General features: G+C 42.5%; 1 protein-coding gene across 2 annotated transcripts in view; it reads right to left on the reverse strand.

Annotated features, from left to right (window-relative positions):
* Nucleotides 1-25,047, reverse strand: part of MYO18B (myosin XVIIIB) — an 884,719-nt gene that overhangs the window by 717,421 nt on the left and 142,251 nt on the right. For both annotated transcript variants that reach the window (XM_040416566.1, XM_040416565.1), the window contains one exon: nucleotides 6,967-7,111. In XM_040416566.1, coding sequence (XP_040272500.1) covers nucleotides 6,967-7,111 — 145 coding nt within the window. The remainder of the gene's footprint in view (nucleotides 1-6,966; nucleotides 7,112-25,047) is intronic.

The raw sequence follows: 25,047 nt of genomic DNA on the forward strand, positions 1-25,047 counted from the left end.
TTGGGATGTTGGTCCTTTAAAAATAGGATTCAGGCGGACTCTAATTGCTTGGGGTCCTCAAAAATGTAGGCATCGGCTATATGAATGCTGTAGGGGTGACTTTAGGAGAATGGCTAGATGAGAGCTAGATGAGGGCTTGAGGGGGGAAGGGGGGGTGGAGGGTGAATGTCCAGCAGAAAGATATACAGAGGGGGTCTGGATTTCCTGAAGTGTGGCTGGAGTGGTTCCTGAGTTAGTCTTCTTACTTATCAGATCAGGTAAGGAGTCACTTATGTGAAGATGTGAAGGGCCAATATTAACTTTGGCCCGGGCACACTGGAGACAGTCGCTGTGGGTCCAGAGGTATAACTAGACCAGAGTGGATTTGGAGCTGTTCCAGCTGCTTGAAAGGTGGGTCTCTGCGTGTTGCTTAGGCCGCAATCTCTTGCGTGAGGTAGGCCCAAGATGATAACTTGGTCTGGATGTTGAAGGCTCTTAACGGCTTTATTAATGGTCTTCTGATGCCGCCCGGGGGATCTTCTGCAGGGTGGAACAACTCTGGAAATAATGCGCCGAGTCACGGAGCAAGCGTGTGTTGTTACTTTAGTACGCGGCTCCTCACAGATTGTAGGCCCAAGGGGTGACTCTGAGTCTAGGGCATCCTGGCTCCTCGGAGTCAGTTCAGAATGTGGCTGGGAGTGAGCCTAATGTTTCTGAGGTGGAATGGTGCCAATGCGGGTTCTTGTGTAGGGTTGATGGTTCTAAAATTGGTGAATGTTAATTAATAACTATTTCATGAGGTATCACTATCTGTCTTGAAAGCAGAGAGTTTAAAATTTTAAAAATAATAAATTTTTCCAAATTTTCTGTAAAGTTTGGATTTTATTTTTATGAATAAAGGTAAAACATATTGACTCAAATTTATAATTAACATGACATACAATCTGTCCTGAAAAAAAACATTCTTAGAATGGCTTGGATAAGTAAAACCCTTCCAAAGTTATTACCACAATAAATTACACGTGTCAGATTTGCAATGTTAAATGAAACCGCAGCACTTCATTTTACATTTTGGATTAACGGGGGTTCTACAGGCTGGTACCCACCACAGCTGGCACCACCACTAATTGGACATTTGTTTCTGTAAATGCTGCCACAACAATTTTTATTATATGAACATGTCAGATTCGCAAAATTAGGCTTGGTCAGGGAGGGGGCAAATGACCTGGTCTGGAAGTCATTTATAGGCCTCATAATAAAATGTTTGATAAACGTAAAAGTGGAAAACCAAAGACTCATGCCTCTTCATCTGAGAGTCATAATGTAGTAGTGAAACAGTTGTAGCAGCACCAGCCATCTTGCCAGTACTAGTAACAGTAGTAGGCCACAGTTCTCCCTTGTGCCACATTATTATTGAGGACAAAGAGGATGGGATTGTGGACTGCATGGTTCACTCCTCCTCTTATATGACCACTGAGTCTGACACCATGCCTTGGAGCCAGAGGTTATTCCTTCTGTTCTTCCTCCTTGCGGCCCTGGAAAAAGCTGTTCACTTGCATGATCTCTGTCTTCACTGCCCCCTCCTCGTGAGGAGCCTTCTTTTTTTTTGCCTAAGAGGAAACTAAATCCCATATGTAATGGAAGATACTTAAGAGAATTTCCTTATTGATGATAAGTTGTGTGAACAACAGTAAACGTTTGGACTGCCATGAGGAGAAGATCCAGCGAACACGGGGGACCCCATGTATAGCTGTATTGTTAATGATGCTGGAAGTAGTGGCACCTGTAGCTACCGTGGTGCTGGTGGGGGCAGTGGCACTTGGGGCAAATGCAGAGCAGGGAATGGGGAGTGGTGCCAAGGAGCCCATGAGGACATGTTACAGTTTGGTAAATGTGTCATGGAGGGTGAAGATGACAATGATTATGTGTTGGACAGGACCTGGAGCAAGATCAGGGTGATAAGGGGGAGGTAACATCAGAGGAGGAGGGTGGAGGCATCAATAAAGAGCAGAGGCAATGTATGTCCAGAACCTCCCAAGAAACTGCAAGGGCCAGATCTGGTTCTATTATAGTCAGCTTGGGAACTGGTGATGTTGCTGATACTGTGGGTGCAGACTCAAAACATGCCAAACCTAAGCCAAGCTTGGCTGCCACTATCTTTGATGCGTATGAGTATCTTCCATCTAGCAATTTTTCTACATACTGCCAGAAAACATTGCCGTGTGTAAGATCTGCAGGATTAAAATTATCTGTGGGTGTTCAAACACAAACATAGGCACCACAGGTCTACTGCAGCAAATGAAGCTGCATCTCCAGATCCTGGAATGGAACTGTCCACCAGCTAGCGGATCAGGAGTGTTATCCTTCTCCCAGTATCCTTTGCTTTAGCTAGGTCACATTTACATGCAGTACAGTGTCCTTTTTATCGTCATCATCAATTACTACTTCTCCCACTCAGACTACTCCTTTTCTCCCTCTGCTCCTTCGTCAGTCATCGATAATGGGATGTGTGGCCAGCAAACAACTCCACATGCCCAGTAATCTAATGGTGTACAAGCTTTACTCCCACCTGGCTAAGTTGCTGATGGTGCAGAAGCTGCAATACCACTTAGTGGATTCTGCTGCTGTTAGGGAGCCGAAAAAGTGCACTCAGACTCGCTGGAAGATACCTAGCCTCCATAAATTTTTTAAAAAAACCATCCCTGTACTTTCAAATGGCATAAAACATGGACCGCTCGGAGCACCTGTTACAAGTTGGGACAGTACATGTCTTTCATGACCCACTGGGTCAATGTTTTCATGGCAGCGGCAAAGCAGCACCGAGGCCAGGTCCTTTTGAAACCTCCTTGTGTGTGTCAGTCTGACTTCCACACCAGGCACCTATCTATCTCCTCCACATCCTCTGCAATGGACATCTTTCCATCCCCAACAGAAGTAGTGTGAAGCATTGCTTCCACTCCTACCCCCCTCCTATCATATTTGAAAGTGAAGCTTTGTCATGCTGTGCTAAAGCTCATCAGCTTGGGTGAGAATAGCCACACAGCTGTTCACTTGTTAAAGTGCATTAATCAGCAAACATCATGCTGGTTGTCTCCCCACAAACTCCAACTGGGCAACGTGGTCAGTGACAATGGCAGAAACATCGTTGCTACACTTAATTTTAGGGGGAAAAAACACTCCCTACATTGTGCCTGTGCTAAATTTTGTGGTACAGCAATTTTTGAAAAAGTACAATGGCTTGCAGAGGGTGCTAGCCATGTCCAGGAAACTTACCTCACATTCCAGCCATTCTCATGTAGCAGTGACTTCCAGTGACAGAATAGTCTGGAATTGCACCGCTTGATCCGTGACATTTCAGCTCACTGGAATTCCACCATACATGGATGGAGCATCTCTACGAGCAGCGTAAAGCGGTGAATGATACTGTACATGTTAAATACTCAGACCCTTTGAAGAGGCCACAAGATTTGTCAGTAGGGTCAACTTCTGCATCAACAATGTCATGCCCCTCATATTTATTTTAGAGCAGATGCTCATGCAAGTGCAACAAAGAACAGTGAAATATGAACAGCTTGCGAATCTTCTTGGCCACTGTGTAACTGTTGGGGACCCACACAGACATAGTCCCAAGGAGTAGGAGGAGGTGGTGGAGGAGGATAAAGAGCTACTACTGGAAAAGAAGAAGGAGGAGTCGGTTGAGGAGGAGCAGTAGGTTGCTGATGATGATGATGATGACAACACTGGCCATGATGACCAATTATCACAGTAGAGGGCAGAGCTGGAAAGAACTGGGTCTTGGGCACACTGGTGAGTATGACAACCTGTATGCTTGCTTGCTTCCATACTGAAAGGTGTGTCCTTACTAATCCAAGCAATCTGAGGATTACAGGATAACCATGCTTTTAGACCCTCGCTATCAACACAAAATGGCTGAAAGTTTTCTTGTTGCCAAAAATGAGGACAAATTGCTGTATTATCAGGATACTCAGTTTTTCACAGGTTTTTGTGAGCAGACACCTGCTGCTTATGCAAATCAGCAAATGAAGAAATGCTGCCTGAACAACCAGATTTAATCCTACCTGGACTGTGACCTTTCTCTGGTGCATACCATGTTCCCTGACCCCATGGACTTCGGAAGGCAAACTGGAACAGTGGTCGAAACTGGTCCATTTTACTCTTTCTGTACAAAACATCATTTTTGTCAAAAATCAATAAGGAATGGATCAGTGGGGATGTGCAAAACCTCTGGCTGAGGCTGATAAACAGATCTGTCATTGCTGACAGTAGCTATTTATGTCCAGCCCCATCACACCACTGTCTCTGTCTGCCAGCCGACCATCGTGCTCCGTACCATATGGGTGCTGCTGCTGCCACCACTGCCCGCTGCTAATCACCTACTGTCACTTTTAGTACACTCACTACTACTACTGCACAGACCCCACTACTATGACTACTACCCCAACATAGCTGCCACACTTACTGCATTGTCTCTTCTATGCTGCACTGCTACTGCTAGCGCTAGTATTTCATCCACTATTACCCCTACATACCTTACCTTTCCACATCTACATTGTATTGCTGCTGCTCCCAAATAAAAAGGGAGAATTTTTCAAGGCATGTTTAAGTTCTGAACAAGCCACTCTTTCTTCTGACAACACTTGTGTGTAAAAATACCGGCGGGCATTCTGCCTCCATTAAAGCATAATTTTTGGATGCTTGTGCAGAACAAGCCACTGTTTCTTATAACGATAGTGTCACGGTGGGCATGCACTCAGTATAACAGATAACGCACCAACCAGGCTCTGGGCGAGAGACAGGGGAAGGGTCACCTCCTAGCTAATCCCTGACCTCTTTCCCTGCACTGCTCAGCCCACCTACAGACCTTTAAGGTAGGTATGAGGTGTCCCCATGCCTGGGCTGAAAAAACCCTGAATTCCCTGAGATGGTAAAGTGGGGAAATAGGAGCAGCCTGCTCGCACAGAACCTGGATGGGATAGATGACACAAAACAACCAAACTTGAAATAACACTTATCTTCCTGAGCTGGAACAGACAGCCAACCTTCCTTCCTAGCTTCCAAGACCACAATGATTAGTATAATCCGCTCAGAGCAGTGGGCTGGTGTACTATTTAAACTAATGACTTCACCCAGTGCACTTGATGAGAGGCGGATCCAGCACAGCTCCAAAACAAACACTAAACTCGTGCTGCTATCCTGGCCGTCCTCCGCACATCGTCAGAGTGGGGCATGACAGATAGCATGCGTGTGTGTAAACAGGGGTAGTGATCTGCCCCTGTTAAGGAACAAGCCACAGTTTTTTTTTCTCATAACACTGTGTTTAAACACCATCTACTACTGATAAGTGACAATTTTTGGAAGGTTTTTAATAGGAAAAAGCATAACACATGCAACAGCACAGTCTGTTTATTAACCATTTGTTAACACCGTCAACCATGTGTTTACCCATTGATATATACTGTATGTCAGTGTCACTCATTGCTTGCTATTGCTGTCATTGCATTAAATAGCTTAAAAGGGAGGAAGGAGAGTAAGAGCAACTTTTTGAAAAATTTGAAGAATCAGACATGCAATGAAATTTGCTTATTTTTACTCATGATAAGTCATCAGTATCAGACTGATGTGTTTCTGACACCTGGCACCCCCACTGGCTCCATCCACAGTGTTGTTTCAGGTACTAATGGCTGTTAAACACAGCTGCTTGTGAGGGTCCTGGGTGTCAGACCACTACTAATCTGATATTGATGGTATGTCCTGAGGATAGATCATCATTATTTAGAAACAAGAGAACCCTTTAAGATCCAGCTAAACAGTGAGGTAGTTATATAGTGCTATATAAAGGGGTTGAGTTATAAACCCCATTTATGTTTAGGCCAGCCTGGTAATCAATGAGCCCCACTATCTGAAAACCAGGCAATCAGCTGCTATCACAAGGGAAAGCTTAGTCATGCATACAGTGTACTATTACATACTGGTCATTTAAATGAATGGCTAAATATATGATACATGGATGGGCCATGCCTCCCAGAGCAAGAAATGCTTCTTATTAGTTACTCATTGATTTTGCTATTCATGGAGTCCAGAGTGTGGTAATCTCCTTTTGGACATCCAAACCCCTTAATGGCTTACATGAATTCTGTACTAGTGAGGAAACCTCATTAATAAAAACAGACTTGCACATTAAAATGTTTACCAATCAAGGTAGTGCCCACTGTTCCTTGAAACATGGTTAGTTGTGTTGAGATGCTCCATGAAGTAGAGACCAGTGGGAAACCCAGGAAGTGTCAGAATATATAAATTTCTAAAGCCAACACTACAGCACAACCAAACATTGCAATTTACATAACATAAAACAAATAAAGCATGTTGTTAGAAATCAGTAACCAATTAGGGAGTCAAAAATCTATTCAATGTGTTAAAATGAACCTAAAATACAAATCTTTTTACAAGTACTGTTACACAGAAAAACACATAGAGCATGGAATGAAATATGGACAGTTCAGGTCTTTCTGCTGCTAAACATGATTCAATAACTGCACTTTGGGCCTCATGTATCAAAACTCTTAGAGAGAAATGGTCTTGCTGCAGCTCATGTTTCATTTTTTCCTACTGCAATAAATGAAACCTGGAATGAAACGCTGAACCAGCTAGATTAGTTGCTTTGGTAACACATCCATTCTTCCTCTGATACATGAGGTCCTCTTTGTATGAAATAATCTCTAACAAGACCAAACGGAATGTAGAAGTCCAAAGCAAAATCATGTTAATGCAAAAGAAAATCAGTAATGCAACAACAACTTTATTAAAATGGCACATGATGATGTCGGAGACAGTGGAATGACATTATCTGGTAGGACAGAGGCATAGCTAGAAAATACTTGGGTGCCTAAACTCCTTCAACATTAGAGCATGTCAGTCTATTCACTACCATTGCTTGCAGGCATTGTACTGGTAAGAGTTTTGCCTTACCTTTACATGCACCTGCTGCTCCAAGGTGATAGATGCTGGCTAGAACATGCCAAATGGCTTTTTGCTCATTTACCATGAATCCCAAAACCTCCATAGCAGATTGGAGCTGTTCAAATCCTGTAGATGCCTTCTGCTTCTCCTCTGGCTATAAAATATAAAAAAAGGTACATTTAAATTATAAAGTAAATTAAATCAAAATGTAACTATCCATATACAGTCAGGTCCATAAATATTGGGACACCGACACAATTCTAACATTTTTGGCTTTATACACCACCACAATGGATTTGAAATGAAACGAACAAGATGTGCTTTAACTTCAGACTGTCAGCTTTAATTTGAGGGCATTTACATCCAAATCAGGTGAACGGTGTAGGAATTACAACAGTTTGCATATGTGCCTCCCACTTGTTAAGGAACCAAAAGTAATGGGACAATTGGCTTCTCAGCTGTTCCATGGCCAGGTGTGTGTTATTTCCTCATTATCCCAATTACAATGAGCAGATAAAAGGTCCAGAGTTTACTTCAAGTGTGATATTTGCATTTAGAATCTGTTGCTGTCAACTCTCAAGATGAGATCCAAAGAGCTGTCACTATCAGTAAAGCAAGCCATCAGTAGGCTAAAAAAAACATAACAAACCATCAGAGAGATAGCAAAAACATTAGGCGTGGTCAAAACAACTGTTTGGAACATTCTTAAAAAGAAGGAACGCACCGGTGAGCTCAGCAACACCAAAAGACCCAGAAGTCAACGGAAAACAACTGTGGTGGATGAGCGAAGAATTCTTTCCCTGGTGAAGAAAACACCCTTCACAACAGTTGGCCAGATCAAGAACACTCTCCAGGAGGTAGGTGTATGTGTGTCAAAGTCAACAATCAAGAGAAGACTTCACCAGAGTGAATACAGAGGGTTCACCACAAGATGTAAACCATTGGTGAGCCTCAAAAACAGGAAGGCCAGATTAGAATTTGCCAAAACGACATCTAAAAAAGCCTTCACAGTTCTGGAACAACATCCTATAGATAGATGAGGCCAAGATCTACTTGTACCAGAGTGATGGGAAGAGAAGAGTATGGAGAAGGAAAGGAACTGCTCATGATCCTAAGCATACCACCTCCTCAGAGAAGCATGGTGGTGGTAATGTCATGGCGTGGGCATGTATGGCTGTCAATGGAACTGGTTCTCTCGCATTTATTGATGATGTGACTGCTGACAAAAGCAGCAGGATGAATTCTGAAGTGTTTCGGGCAATATTATCTGCTCATATTCAGCCAAATGCTTCAGAACTCATTGGATGGCGCTTCACAGTGCAGATGGACAATGACCCAAAGCATACTGCAAAAGCAACTAAAGAGTTTTTTAAGGGAAAGAAGTAGAATGTTATGCAATGGCCAAGTCAATCACCTGACCTGAATCCGATTGAGCATGCATTTCACTTGCTGAAGACAAAACTGAAGGAAAAATGCCCCAAGAACAAGCAGGAACTGAAGACAGTTGCAGTAGTGGCCTGGCAGAGCATCATCAGGGATGAAACCCAGCGTCTGGTGATGTCTATGCGTTCCAGACTTCAGGCTGTAATTGACTGCAAAGGATTTGCAACCAAGTATTAAAAAGTGAAAGTTTGATTTATGATTATTATTCTGTCCCATTACTTTTGGTCCCTTAACAAGTGGGAGGCACATATGCAAACTGTTGTAATTACTGCACCGTTCACCTGATTTGGATGTAAATACCCTCAAATTAAAGCTGACAGTCTGCAGTTAAAGCACATCTTGTTCGTTTCATTTCAAATACATTGTGGTGGTGTATAGAGCCAAAAATGTTGTGTCGATGTCCCAATTTTTATGGACCTGACTGTATATATATATATATATATTTATTGTGGGGACTCGCTCTGATAGACAGGATTAGCGGGCGTAGTATAGAGGTAACAACAAGTTCTTTGGATCAAACAGTTCAGTGTTTTATTCACACTTTAGGTAAGTGACAAAACAAACAGTCATAATCAAACAAAAAGTCACCTTGCGGTGTTGGGGGTAATTTACACCATGCGGCAATTCTGCCTCAAAGAGTCCTTGCCGATAGCAGCACCAACCTGTTTTTTCGCCAAACGGGTAAAAAAAAACTATCATCCAGACACAAGGCTCCCAGATCCCAACACAGAGACCTGGCTTCTGAGCACAGCTGCCTATTTAAGGACAGCCAGGTGCTGCCAAAACCCGGACTGGCATTAAAAATCCGGTTTGGTATTTGACCTCACTTGGCTGTAAATCAGCCCAGCAGCACATGCTGGGAAGAAAATACCTGTTTTCCCAGACCAAACCTCTCACTGTAGAAAAGAAGATGGCTTCGGCAGCATTCCGCAATATCAAAAATACTTTAATCGTACCTCCAGACACAGATGGCAACGAACGTTTCGACTGTGTAACAGTCTTTGTCAAGCCTAATGACACAAAATCTGATAGGTATATATATACCCCCCTCATATAAAATACACACCCCGTTACATCATTAGTGCAGATCACTACACAATAGGATACACATGTTCATACTTTAACTCACAGCTAACGACATGTCCAACGAACTCGTGTAGTTCTCCTCGGCGTTCCCTTATCTGTAATGCGCAGTCGCGTCTCAACCCATCTAAAACCCGAAAGTATCATACGTCGCCATGGCGCCCGGAGGCGCACGTGTCTCTAGCCAATGAGCTGCCAGAGGGCCTCACTGACGTCACAGACTGCGCGTCAACCTCGTAACACTCACCCAAGAGCGCACATCCGTGCGTCGATGGCGTGGGTCACATGAGGTACGCAGCCAGTAACAACATCGCGCAGGTACCGGCGCCATGACAACGAAGACGCCACGATCCACGCTGCTTACTGTGGAGTAAATATGTGCTATCCGTATCCAAAATGAACTGGTTTGTGCAACATATAGACAACACAGATAATAGCCCGATTACAGAGGGACATCAAGCCGGACTGTACATATTCATGATCATAACAGGTATAGGGCAAAAACATATCATAGCAAGTACAGATAGCAATACAAACAGTGTATCCCATGTATACTTCACATATGGATCATCATCATAGCACTTTGACATATAAATTTGGGGACCAATCCCCCGGTGGATGCGCTACATATAGGTTAAAATCATAATGTCCCTATACTAAGAGGACAAAACAATGACACACATCAATCGATGGATGAGACATTGAACTCTAGATTCAAACCAAAGGGTTGAAGGGACCTAAGGGTATGGATCCATTTAAGTTCCTTTTTCCTCAGGATTCCCTTCCTGTCCCCACCCCTTCTCAAATATCCCACGCTATCAATAGCCCGAAATCTCAATTGATTGATAGAATGTTTGCAATCAATGAAGTGTTTGGCAACCGGTTTGTCGAGTGCACCTGTTCTTATTGTACTTTTATGTTTATTAATTCTTTCCCTCAATTCCATCGTAGTCTCACCCACATAGATCAAGCTACATGGGCACTGTATCATGTAAACCACATCTGTGGACTTACATGTATAGTGACCCTTGATTTTAAACCGTTTACCACTATAGGGATGTGTAAAACCGTCGCCTTTCATGATGCCACCACAGTTGCAACAGGAAAGGCAAGGGAAATTACCATTCCTCATTGGTGCTAGTCTTTTCTGTCTTTCGATGTCCTTACCCCCTATATCCGCTTTCACCAATCTATCCCGTAGGTTGGGGCTCCGTTTGTATGCCATCATTGGGGGAACTGAAAATTCAGTGACTGTAGGCAATCCTTTCTGCAGGATCTGCCATTCCTGACGTAGGATGGTGGCTATATTGCCGCTATCACTCCCAAAGATGGATACAAATGGAATTCGGGGGGTCTCATGTTTCTGTGGTTTCTTTACCAAAGTGGAACAACGTTCCATAGATGTAATCCTATGCTTGGTACGGTTAATCAATTTGGTGGGATAACCTCTCTTACTAAACTTATCGCACATCTCATCAACTCTGAATTCAAAGAGGGTGTCATCTGATACGATGCGACGTACTCTAAGTAATTGACTCCACGGAAGGGAGCTTACCATATTCTGAGGGTGACTACTGTCATACATTAACAAGGTGTTCTTGTCTGTAGGTTTTTGGAAGAGATCAGTACAGATCCTTCCATTGAGCACCTGAACTCGGACGTCAAGGAACTGCAGCTCACGGGCAGAATGCATCACGGTGAACTGCAGGTCCCGGACCCCAGAGTTCAGGTGCGCATGGAACTCATCCAACTCAGGCACAGTCCCCGTCCAAATCAAGAAAATGTCGTCGATGTAGCGCCACCAGCACAGGACTCTCTCAAAAAATGTGGAGTGATACACCAGCCGATCCTCCACCTCCGCCATGAAGATGTTTGCGTAGGTGGGGGCCACATTGGACCCCATCGCCACACCCCGCTTTTGCTGGTAGAAGGTGTCCCCGAAGAGAAAATAATTCCTCCTCAGGACCACCTCCAGGAGGGCGAGGATCAGCCGGCGCGCCCCAGGAGAGAGCCCTGTGCCGGCCAGGGCCACATCGACGACATTTAGACCATAAGAGTGATCAATGGATGTATACAGGGATACAACATCAAAACTCACAAGCAAAAACTCCGCCGGCAAATCAAGTGAATTCAGCTTTGTCAAGAAATGGCCAGTATCACTGATATAGGAGGGAGCCGTGGTCGCGTGGATCCGCAACACTTTGTCCAAAAAGATGGATACAGGATTAAAGATGGAACCCCTGCCCGACACTATAGGTCGGCCAGGGGGATCCACAAGACTCTTGTGGATCTTTGGTAATACATATATCACAGGGGTGATCGGATGGCTCACCCGCAGAAAGCTGTTTAGTTCATCGTCAATGACTCCTTGACTAAGAGCCTCATCCAATAACACCCCTATGATATCTGCTATGTCCCACCTCGGATCCTTGCCCAACATCTCATAGACATTAATATCTCCTACCTGTCTTTTGATCTCATCAATATATTTACAGGTGTCCATCACGACCACGGCGCCCCCCTTGTCAGCTGGCTTGATCGTCAATTGCTTGTTGTGTTCCAGTTCAAGAACAGCCCGCCTCTCATCTTGAGATAGGTTGTGTTTGAACTGGTGGGTTCCCTCCACCCTCAATTGCTCGATCCGTTTCCTGACAAAGCTGATGTAGGTTTCAATCACATGGTTGTTTTGCGGTGGAGTAAAGTGACTTTTATTGCGTAAATCGAAGTTTTTGCACATTAAGGTATCAGTGGAAACATCAAGTTGACTAATAGGTACATCAATATTTCTAACTGAAAAAAAAGCCTTCAGTCTCAAGCGTCTAAAGAACTTTTGTAAGTCGAGCTCAAACTCGAACCAGTCCCTTGATGTTGTAGGGCAGAATGTTAGGCCACGGCTTAGCACACTAATTTGTGCTTTGTCAAGCTGGAAGGAAGAGATGTTCACGACCAGGTTCATCATTTCCGCTGTCCGCGTCTCGTTACTCTCCCCTGGATATGGGTGGGGGCCTCTATCGATATTGGGGGAAGGGTTCTTGTTGGATCGGTGGTGTTTCCTACCACCCCTTCTATATCGCCCTCCCCTCTTTTTCTGCTTGGGCCTAAAAAATTAGACGCACCTGATTCGTCAGCGGAATCAGATTCCCCAGTGCTGAAGCCAAATCTGCCTTGATCAAAGCGTTTACCCCGTCTACGCCTATTAAACCTTTGTGGCTGAGATGACTGCCAGTTGTATATTTTGCCAGACTGGTAATCATCTAAGTCTCTATGCCACTTATCTCTCTTGACGTGTTCCACTTCCAACTTATGTCGTGCAATATGTTGTGTGGTCTTGTCTTTGTATACTGTATTTGCTTTGATTTGCCGGCGGAGTTTTTGCTTGTGAGTTTTGATGTTGTATCCCTGTATACATCCATTGATCACTCTTATGGTCTAAATGTCGTCGATGTGGCCCTGGCCGGCACAGGGCTCTCTCCTGGGGCGCGCCGGCTGATCCTCGCCCTCCTGGAGGTGGTCCTGAGGAGGAATTATTTTCTCTTCGGGGACACCTTCTACCAGCAAAAGCGGGGTGTGGCGATGGGGTCCAATGTGGCCCCCACCTACGCAAACATCTTCATGGCGGAGGTGGAGGATCGGCTGGTGTATCACTCCACATTTTTTGAGAGAGTCCTGTGCTGGTGGCGCTACATCGACGACATTTTCTTGATTTGGACGGGGACTGTGCCTGAGTTGGATGAGTTCCATGCGCACCTGAACTCTGGGGTCCGGGACCTGCAGTTCACCGTGATGCATTCTGCCCGTGAGCTGCAGTTCCTTGACGTCCGAGTTCAGGTGCTCAATGGAAGGATCTGTACTGATCTCTTCCAAAAACCTACAGACAAGAACACCTTGTTAATGTATGACAGTAGTCACCCTCAGAATATGGTAAGCTCCCTTCCGTGGAGTCAATTACTTAGAGTACGTCGCATCGTATCAGATGACACCCTCTTTGAATTCAGAGTTGATGAGATGTGCGATAAGTTTAGTAAGAGAGGTTATCCCACCAAATTGATTAACCGTACCAAGCATAGGATTACATCTATGGAACGTTGTTCCACTTTGGTAAAGAAACCACAGAAACATGAGACCCCCCGAATTCCATTTGTATCCATCTTTGGGAGTGATAGCGGCAATATAGCCACCATCCTACGTCAGGAATGGCAGATCCTGCAGAAAGGATTGCCTACAGTCACTGAATTTTCAGTTCCCCCAATGATGGCATACAAACGGAGCCCCAACCTACGGGATAGATTGGTGAAAGCGGATATAGGGGGTAAGGACATCGAAAGACAGAAAAGACTAGCACCAATGAGGAATGGTAATTTCCCTTGCCTTTCCTGTTGCAACTGTGGTGGCATCATGAAAGGCGACGGTTTTACACATCCCTATAGTGGTAAACGGTTTAAAATCAAGGGTCACTATACATGTAAGTCCACAGATGTGGTTTACATGATACAGTGCCCATGTAGCTTGATCTATGTGGGTGAGACTACGATGGAATTGAGGGAAAGAATTAATAAACATAAAAGTACAATAAGAACAGGTGCACTCGACAAACCGGTTGCCAAACACTTCATTGATTGCAAACATTCTATCAATCAATTGAGATTTCGGGCTATTGATAGCGTGGGATATTTGAGAAGGGGTGGGGACAGGAAGGGAATCCTGAGGAAAAAGGAACTTAAATGGATCCATACCCTTAGGTCCCTTCAACCCTTTGGTTTGAATCTAGAGTTCAATGTCTCATCCATCGATTGATGTGTGTCATTGTTTTGTCCTCTTAGTATAGGGACATTATGATTTTAACCTATATGTAGCGCATCCACCGGGGGATTGGTCCCCAAATTTATATGTCAAAGTGCTATGATGATGATCCATATGTGAAGTATACATGGGATACACTGTTTGTATTGCTATCTGTACTTGCTATGATATGTTTTTGCCCTATACCTGTTATGATCATGAATATGTACAGTCCGGCTTGATGTCCCTCTGTAATCGGGCTATTATCTGTGTTGTCTATATGTTGCACAAACCAGTTCATTTTGGATACGGATAGCACATATTTACTCCACAGTAAGCAGCGTGGATCGTGGCGTCTTCGTTGTCATGGCGCCGGTACCTGCGCGATGTTGTTACTGGCTGCGTACCTCATGTGACCCACGCCATCGACGCACGGATGTGCGCTCTTGGGTGAGTGTTACGAGGTTGACGCGCAGTCTGTGACGTCAGTGAGGCCCTCTGGCAGCTCATTGGCTAGAGACACGTGCGCCTCCGGGCGCCATGGCGACGTATGATACTTTCGGGTTTTAGATGGGTTGAGACGCGACTGCGCATTACAGATAAGGGAACGCCGAGGAGAACTACACGAGTTCGTTGGACATGTCGTTAGCTGTGAGTTAAAGTATGAACATGTGTATCCTATTGTGTAGTGATCTGCACTAATGATGTAACGGGGTGTGTATTTTATATGAGGGGGGTATATATATACCTATCAGATTTTGTGTCATTAGGCTTGACAAAGACTGTTACACAGTCGAAACGTTCGTTGCCATCTGTGTCTGGAGGTACGATTAAAGTATTTTTGATATTGCGGAATGCTGCCGAAGCCATCTTCTTTTCTACACGTATACGATTTGGCCTGATGGATCAAGGGCCTACGGTTAGGCTGCTGCATTGACATAGACGCATTATCCTGAGACCGCACAGTGCTGCTTCTACACTACTATTTGTCTCAAACCTCTCACTGTGTCACTATATATATATATATATATATATATATATATATATATTTATTAATATTACATATGGAATATAAAAAAATGCCATTTTCAAACCAGAGTCAAGTCTTTCATTCACAACTGAGCCATTACAGCTACAATATGAAACTGCTTTCAATGGAACCCAATTGGTTCTGATAGATTTTATTGACCATTAGGCCTTATGCACATATTTTTCATCCATGTGCTATCCACATTTTTTGCAGCTAGCACACTGACCCATTCATTTCAATAAGGCCATATACAAATTCATATTTTAAGTGGATCCTATTCCACAAATTATAGAACATGTCCTATTCTTGTGACTTCTCCGGACAAAAGAAAGCCTGTCCTATTAATAGGAGTTAGTAAAATGCGGAATGGCCAGAGAAGGTATCTGTATCTTGTTGATCCGGCATTTGCAGACCAAAATATGGACATGGCCTCTTCTATTAGTTGGTCCTGCTCCAGATGCTCACACACTGTAGTTAGTAGCAGACATTTTATTATGTGCATATCTTGGCTGCCATTACACATGTGGCTGCTTCATGAACTACAACCAACGAGTTGCAATAACACAGTTGTACAAATCTCTAAGTAGTTAGACCCCTACAGGCAATACACAGCATATAACATATTGTTACATGGCCGTCTGCTTCATCTGTACATTGTTTAGAGGGATACGAGTACATATTTTTCAGTGGTAGACAAGATATTAAGTTGCTTATTGCAGTCAACAACAAAATATAACAAAATAAAGCAAATACGTATCATGAAATAGCCACTCAATGAGTCATGGTTGGAACTTGCTAAATTCCATATGAGTATTTTCTCCATATTGAATTCAGTAGTGGTGAGGGTCAATTCACTTTTTTTCCTCTGGCAGCAAAAAGGCTACTATTACGTCTGCTTATTGTCTTCATTTTGGAAGATTCATCAGGAATATACTGTGTACCTTTCTAACCATTAAAACTAAATACTAGAAAAACTGATTATAAAATGCAAAATTGATAGCATACCCACTACACAATGAAATACATAAACCCTATTATTTCGCTCTGATAGGAGTGCTGTTTAGTAGCCCAGAGGGTCAGTTTATTCAATGTTCAAGGGATTCCATAAAATATAGTGTGTCCACTTTTCCGGTCCATAAACCCCATCTCTTTCTTTGTTGCATGTGGCATTGTAAACTAGAAGGCTGTGTTTATGGCTCTACCAAATTTGGTTTATGGCTGTTTAACACTTCTGTGTAGGACAAATTACAAAGTATATAATGCATGCATGAGCACCTTCCACTCAATACAACATTACCTGAGCTTTATTGAAGGAAAATCCATTTAGTTTTTACTGGCCCTTTAGTGCTACAATTGCCAAGTAAGGTTAAACACATCAAAATGCCCTATAGGCATCTGATATCATCTGATATTTTATAATGATAGAGGTATTGTAATATGGAAATATATTTGGGTTATCTTTTCTTTATTTTATTTTTTATTGATTAATTGGTTTACTTAATATAAGTTATTATTCATTGCTGTCATGCATATAATTAATTAAAAAGGATTTTACTTTTTCTAAAATCTAAAGCTGAAAACTTCAGCCACTGAAGCACACATACAGACTGCATTAGGGAAGTGCAGTACATAATCTAGCCATATTTTGGCCAACCACTGAATTGAGCAGAGGGAGTCTATATGTATGCAAAGCAAATTAAATGCAGGAATAACCCTTCTGTAGGGCATGCTTTACCTGCACTGTGCCCTAGGCAGCTACCTACATTGCTTAGCCCATGTCCTTGACCGTTCTATAGGTTCAGTAGTAAAAAAGTGATAAAGTTAAACATGATTGGTGGGAACACAACAGTCCTGGTAGTGAAATCCTTTCATATGGCCCCTTTACACTGTCCAATATTTGGGCAGATTAACAAACCAATTACCCGATGCCACCAATTCAAAGGTGCAGCCGATGAGCAAGCGAAACGTTCATTAAGTGATAAATTGTGGGTGCAGTCACCTAAGTTATTTGCCAACAGCACATTGTGCTGTCTTAACAAACAATGCTGCTGCCTAGTGATGAGCGGCATAGGTAATATTTGTTTTTGCGATATTTCGCGAATTTTTTGCATACCATTCGCAATAAATTCACGAATTCTAGAATTCATGATCTCCAGTCATTATTTTTGCAATTGCGCAAATCGGCACTAATGATGCGCATATTGTTTGCTCGATACAAGCAACTTTACATTTTTCAGGTCTGAGTAGATATTACTGATTTGTGCACTAAGTATTGTTGTGACATCACAGCACTATGTCTGTAGCATGTATGTATGGACAGCAGAGAAACAGTATTTCCTATCACACTACCTAACACCCTACACTGGAACCAGCTACACTATATCACTATCTAACCTACACTGACTATCTCCCACTAACTATCTGTATTATATATATGAGCTAACTAACTATCTAATGTAATTGGATAAGGAATAGGATCCAGATGAAAGCACAGAGCACATCAATGACACTGCTCTCTCTCTGTCAGAACTGCAAAAAAACAGCAGAAAATGGCTGCTGGGGAGTTTCTTATATAGTAAGGGGTAGGCAACTTTGCTATTGGTTGCTAGGGATGTTGCTAAGCTCTGACAAATACATTTCAGCCTTTTCATTGGCCCACAAGCAATAAGGGAGGTTGCTGATGAAAAGAAAATCTAGAATATTCGCGATTACGAATATAGCACTATATTCTACATCTTCGCAAATTCTCAAAGTGCAGATATTCGCGATAAAAATTTGTGATTAGAATATTTGCAATCAACACTACTGCTGGCAAACAATGATTCTGTATGGGGACAAGCGATGGCATTAGTGATCGCTCCTCCCCATACCAGTATGCTTCCTTCCCGACAATCGCATGCTCCATCCAGCAGTGTAAAGTGGCCTTTAACCTCTTAAGGACACATGACGTACCGGTACGTCATGATGTCCTGGTACTTAAGGACACATGACGTACCGGTACGTCATGTGTTGTTCCGATCACTGCCGCCCGGCCGGCAGTGATCGGAACCCGGTGCCTGCTCAAATCATTGAGCAGGCACCTAGGCTAAATGCGCGGGGGGGTCCCGTGACCCCCCCATGTCGGCGATCGCGGCAAACCGCAGGTCAATTCAGACCTGCGGTTTGCTGCGATTTCTGCAGTTTCTGGTCCCCGCGGTCCCTGACCGCGGGGATCAGAAACTTTTTATGCCTAAAAAAAGTTTTATTCCCCCCCCCCTGCACCCCCGAATGATTTTTATGGTGGCGGGAGGTGCAGGGGGAGGGTTGCGGGCGGTGTGGGCGGTGCGGGAGGCGGGCGGTGCGGCAGGTGGGATCGCGATCCCCCGCCCGCCTCCCCTTGAAAATTCATTGGTGTTCAGTGGGTATACCAGGGTGCCAGCACATTGCTGGCACCCTGGTATAAACGGCTGACATCTGCGATGCGATGTCAGCCGTTTAACCCTTTCCATACAGCGGTCCGTACGGACCGCTGTATGGAAAAAGTTAACAGCGCAGGGAGCTCCCTCCCTCTCCCATCGGGGGGCTGCTGTGCCTTTGCAGCCCCCCGATGGGGAGGGAGAGAGCCCCCAGACAGCCCCCCGAGAGATCCCCTCCTTACCCTTCCCCGTCTGCGAAGTTCTGAGCAGACGGGGAAGGTTCCCATGGCAACAGGACGCCTCTCAGGCGTCCTGCTGTCCATGGTGCTGAACAGATCTGTGCTGAAAGGCATAGATCTGTTCAGTGTAAGTAAAATACAGTGCAGTACAATATATATTGTTCTGTACTGTATTATACAGACATCAGACCCACTGGATCTTCAAGAACCAAGTGGGTCTGGGTCAAAAAAAAAGTGAATAAAAGTGAAAAAAAAGTAAAAATCAAAAAACACATTTATCACTGATAAAAAATGAAAAAAATAAAATTCCCTACACATGTTTGGTATCGCCGCGTCCGTAACGACCTGATCTATAAAACGGTCATGTTACTTTACCCGAACGGTGAACACCATAAAAATAAAAAATAAAAAACTAGGATGAAATTAAAATTTTGCCCACCTTACTTCCCAAAAAAGGTAATAAAAGTGATCAAAAAAGTCGCATGTACGCCAAAATTGTAACAATCAAACCGTCATCTCATCCCGCAAAAATCATACCCTACCCAAGATAATCGCCCAAAAACTGAAAAAACTATGGCTCTTAGACTATGGAGACACTAAAACATCATTTTTTTTGTTTCAAAAATGAAATCATTGTGTAAAACTTACATAAATAAAAAAAAGTATACATATTAGGTATCGCCGCGTCCGTATCGCCCGGCTCTATAAAAATATCACATGATCTAACCCCTCAGATGACCACCGTAAAAAAATAAATAAAAAAACGGTGTAAAAAAAGCCATTTTTTGTCATCTTACGTCACAAAACGTGTAATAGCAAGCAATCAAAAAGTCATATGCACCCCAAAATAGATGCCAATCAAACCGTCATCTCATCCCGAAAAAAATGAGACCCTACTTAAGATAATCGCCCAAAAACTGAAAAAACTATGGCTCTTAGACTATGGAGACACTAAAACATTTTTTTGGTTTTAAAAATGAAATCATTGTGTAAAACTTACATAAATAAAAAAAATTGTATACATATTAGGTATCGCCGCGTCCGTGACAACCTGCTCTATAAAATTACCACATGATCTAACCTGTCAGATGAATGTTGTAAATAACAAAAAAAAAAACTGTGCCAAAAAAGCTATTTCTTGTTACCTTGCCGCACAAAAAGTGTAATATAGAGCAACCAAAAATCATATGTACCCTAAACTAGTACCAACAAAACTGCCACCCTATCCCGTAGTTTCTAAAATGGGGTCACTTTTTTGGAGTTTCTACTCTAGGGGTGCATCAGGGGGGCTTCAAATGGGACATGGTGTCAAAAAACCAGTCCAGCAAAATCTGCCTTCCAAAAACCATATGGCATTCCTTTCCTTCTGCGCCCTGCCGTGTGCCCGTACAGCGGTTTACGACCACATATGGGGTGTTTCTGTAAACTACAGAATTAGGGCCATAAATAATGAGTTTTGTTTGGCTGTTAACCCTTGCTTTGTAACTGGAAAAAAAATATTAAAATGGAAAATCTGCCAAAAAAGTGAAATTTTGAAATTGTATCTCTATTTTCCATTAAATCTTGTGCAACACCTAAAGGGTTAACAAAGTTTGTAAAATCAGTTTTGAATACCTTGAGGGGTGTAGTTTCTTAGATGGGGTCACTTTTATGGAGTTTATAATCTAGGGGTGCATCAGGGGGGCTTCAAATGGGACATGGTGCCAAAAAAACAGTCCAGCAAAATCAGCCCTCCAAAAACCAAATGGCGCACCTTTCACTCTACGCCCCGCTGTGTGCCCGTACAGTAGTTTACGGCCACATATTGGGTGTTTCTGTAAACAGCAGAGTCAGGGCAATAAAGATACAGTCTTGTTTGGCTGTTAACCCTTGCTTTGTTAGTGGAAAAAATGGGTTAAAATGGAAAAGTAGGCAAAAAAATGAAATTCTCAAATTTCATCGCCATTTGCCAATAACTCTTGTGCAACACCTAAAGGGTTAACGACGTATGTAAAATCAGTTTTGAATACCTTGAGGGGTGTAGTTTCTTAGATGGGGTCACTTTTAGGGAGTTTCTCCTCTAGGGGTGCATCAGGGGGCTTCAAATGGGACATGGTGTAAATAAACCGGTCCATAAAAATCAGCCTTCCAAAAACCATACGGCGCACCTTTCCCTCTACGCCCCGCTGTGTGGCCGTACAGTAGTTTACGGCCACATATTGGGTGTTTCTGTAAACGGCAGAGTCAGGGCAATAAAGATACAGTCTTGTTTGGCTGTTAACCCTTGGTTTGTTAGTGGAAAAAATGGGTTAAAATGAAAAATTAGACAAAAAAATGAAATTCTCAAATTTCCTCCCCATTTGCCAATAACTCTTGTGCAACACCTAAAGGGTTAACAACGTATGCAAAATCAGTTTTGAATACCTTGAGGGGTGTAGTTTCTTAGATGGGGTCATTTTTGGGTGGTTTCTATAATGTAAGCCTCGCAAAGTGACTTGAGACCTGAACTGGTCCCTAAAAATTGAGTTTTTGTAAATTTCTGAAAAATTTCAAGATTTGCTTCTAAACTTCTAAGCCTTATAACATCCCCAAAAAATAAAATATCATTCCCAAAACAATTCAAACATGAAGTAGACATATGGGGAATGTAAAGTCATCACAATTTTTGGGGGTATTACTATGTATTAAAGAAGTAGAGAAACTGAAACTTTGAAATTTGCAAATTTTTCCAAATTTTTGTTAAATTAGGTATTTTTTGGTGCAAAAAAAATTCTTTTTTTGACTCCATTTTATCAGTGTCATGAAGTACAATATGTGACGAAAAAACAATCTCAGAACGGCCTGGATAAGTCAAAGCGTTTTAAAGTTATCAGCACTTAAAGGGACTCTGGTCAGATTTTCAAAAAATGGCCTGGTCCTAAGGTGTAAAAAGGCTGTGTCCTTAAGGGGTTAAAAGGCATCTGTCAGCAGATTTGTACCTATGAAACTGGCTGACCTGTTACATGTGCACTTGGCAGCTGAAGGCATCTGTGTTGGTTCCATGTACGTATGTGCCCGCATTGCTGGGAAAAATGATGTTTTAATATATACAAATGAGCCTCTACGAGCAACAGGGGCGTTGTCATTACACCTAGAGGCTCTGCTCTCTCTGCAACTGCTGCACCCTCTGCACTTTGATTGACAGGGCCAGGTGTGATGCCATTTTCACTGCCTGGCCCTGTGGAAGTGAAGAGGACATGGCAGTTACAGAAAGAACAGAGCCTCTAGATGTAAAAGCAACTTCCCCATTCCTCCTAGGGGCCCATCTGCAAATACAGTGAGGAACAGAAGTATTTGAACACCCTGCAATTTTGCAAGTTCTCCCACTTAGAAATCATGGAGGGGTCTGAAATTCACATTGTAGGTGCATTCCCACTCTGAGAGACAGAATAAAAATAAAAAAATTCACATTGTATGATTTTTAAAGAATTTATTTGTCTTGCACTGCTGCACATAAGTATTTGAACACCTGAGAAAATCAGTGTTAATATTTGGTACAGAAGCCTTTGTTTGCAATTACAGACGTCAAACGTTTCTGACCAGGTTTGCACACACTGCAACAGGGATTTTGGCCCACTCCTCCACACAGATCTCCTCTAGATCTGTCAGGTTTTGGGGCTGTCGCTGAGCAACACAGAGTTTCAGCTCCCTCCAAAGATGTTCTATTGTATTTAGGTCTGGAGACTGGCTAGGCCGCCCCAGAATCATGTTGGAAGACCCAGCTACGACCCATCTTCAATGCTCTGACTGAGGGGAGGAGGTTGTTGCTCAAAATATCACAATAAATGGCCTCATTCATCCTCTCTTTAAAACAGTGCAGTCGTCATGTCCCCTTCGCAAAAAAGCACCCCCAAAGCATGATGTTACCACCCCCATGCTTCACAGTAGGGTTGGTGTTCTTGGGATGCAACTCATCCTTCTTTTTCCTCCAAACACGACAAGTGAAGTTTAGACCAAAAAGTTCTACTTTGATCTCATCTGACCATATGACTTTCTCCCATGCCTCCTCTGGATCATCCAAATGGTCATTGGCATCCCTTGTAGTTCTGGGCTGATTCCTCACCTTTCTTATCATCCGTGATACCCCACGAGGTGAGATCTTGCATGGAGCCCCAGTCCGAGGGAGACTGACAGTAGTCTTTAGCCCCTTCCATTTTCTAACAATTGCTCCAACAGTTGATCTATTTTCACCAAGCTGCTTGGCAATCTAATTGCCCTGTAGCCCTTTCCAGTCTTGTGGAGGTCCACAATTTTGTCTCTGGTGTCTTTTGACAGCTCTTTGGTCTTGCCCATGGTAGTAATTGGCGTCTGACTGATGGTGGGGTGGACAGGGGTATTTAAAGAGCTCAGACAGGTGCTACTAAGTTAGATTAATGAGTGAAGTAGAAGTAGACTTTTGAAAGGCACAGTAACAGGTCTTTGAGAGCCAGAAATCTTGCTGCTTCTCAGGTGTTCAAATACTTATGTTCAGCAGTGAAAGACAAATAAATTCTTAAAAAATCGTACAATGTGATTTTAAGATTTATTTTATTTTATTTTGTCTCTCAGAGAGGGAATGCACCTACAATGTGAATTTCAGACACCTCCATGATTTCTAAGTGGGAGAATTTGCAAAATCGCAGGGTGTTCAAATACTTCTGTTCCTCACTGTATTAACCAGTAGGATACAGCGCCATACATGTACAGCGCTGGTATCAGGGTCACAAATCCCAGCGCCGTACCGCTCTGATGGGGTATTTCTGTAAACTGCAGAATCAAAGTAATACAGGTAAAACTCGAAAAATATCGTGCAAAAGTCCATTTATTTCAGTAATGCAAATTAAAAGGACTTGCATTAATGCAGCTTAAAATTAGAATTTTGTGAAAAGGTTCAATATTTTAGTCTCAAATTGTCACACTCTAGTCAGCTATTCCATACCCCCTGAGCAAAGTGTACCTTAAAATTGAGACTTTGGGGTTTCATAAGCTGTAAGCCATAATTATCCAAATTATAACAAATAAAGGCTTGAAATATCTTGCTTTTCATGTAATGAGTCTATCTCATATGTTAGTCTCACCTTTTAAGTTGCATTACTGAAATAAATGAACTTTGCACGATATTCACATTTTTGGAGTTTCAACTGTATATATTTAGGTTTATTTTGCTGTTAACCCTTGCTGTGTTGCAAGAAAAAATTGATTAACATAAAAAATCTACCAAAAAAGTGAAATTTTGAAATTTCACCTCCATTTTCCTTTAATTCTTGTGGAACACCTCAAGGGTTAACAAAGTTTGTAACATCAGTTCTGAATAATTTGAGTTAGTTTCTAAAATGGGGCCATTTATGGTTGGTTTGCATTATATAAGCTTTATAACTGATTTGGTGCTTAAAAAAATGGTTTCGGAAATTTTGTTGAAAATTCTTCTGTACCTAAATTTCTAAGCCTTCTAATGTCCTAACAAAATCAAATGACATTTACAAAATAATGGCAACATAAAGCAGACATATGGGGAATGATGATTGATAACCATTTCATGAGGTATTACTATCTGTCTTAAAAGTAGATAAATTAACATTTAGAAAATTGAGAATTTTTCCACATTTTTGGTAGATTTTTGATTATTTTATAAGTAAAGGTGAAATATATTGACTCAAATTTACCACTGTCATGAAGTACAATGTGTCACGAGAAAGCAATCTCAGAATGGCTTGGATAAGTAAAAGCTTTCCAAAGTCATTACCACATAAAGTGACACATGTCATAAAAATCGGCCTGGATTTTATTGTGAAAAGTGGCCCGGTACTGAAAGGGTTAAGACATCATTTTTCTCAGCAATGCAGGCACATATGAACATGGGACCAACACAGATGCCTTCAGCTGCCAAGCGCACATACAACAGGTCAGCCAGTTTCATAGGTACAGATCTACTGACAGATGCCCTTGAACCTACAGTTGTGTTCAAAATAATAGCAGTCAGACATCACTAACCTGATCAATCACTGTTTTTGGTAAAAATGATATTTCTACATGGCAAATAATTTACTAGCAGGTGTAGTAGAGTAATAGAAACCCAACAGTCATGACATGCATCCTGCTGATTCTCTGTAATTCAATCATTTAT

This window comes from Bufo bufo, chromosome 2 (assembly GCF_905171765.1).
Source record: "Bufo bufo chromosome 2, aBufBuf1.1, whole genome shotgun sequence".
NCBI classification, from domain to species: domain Eukaryota; kingdom Metazoa; phylum Chordata; class Amphibia; order Anura; family Bufonidae; genus Bufo; species Bufo bufo.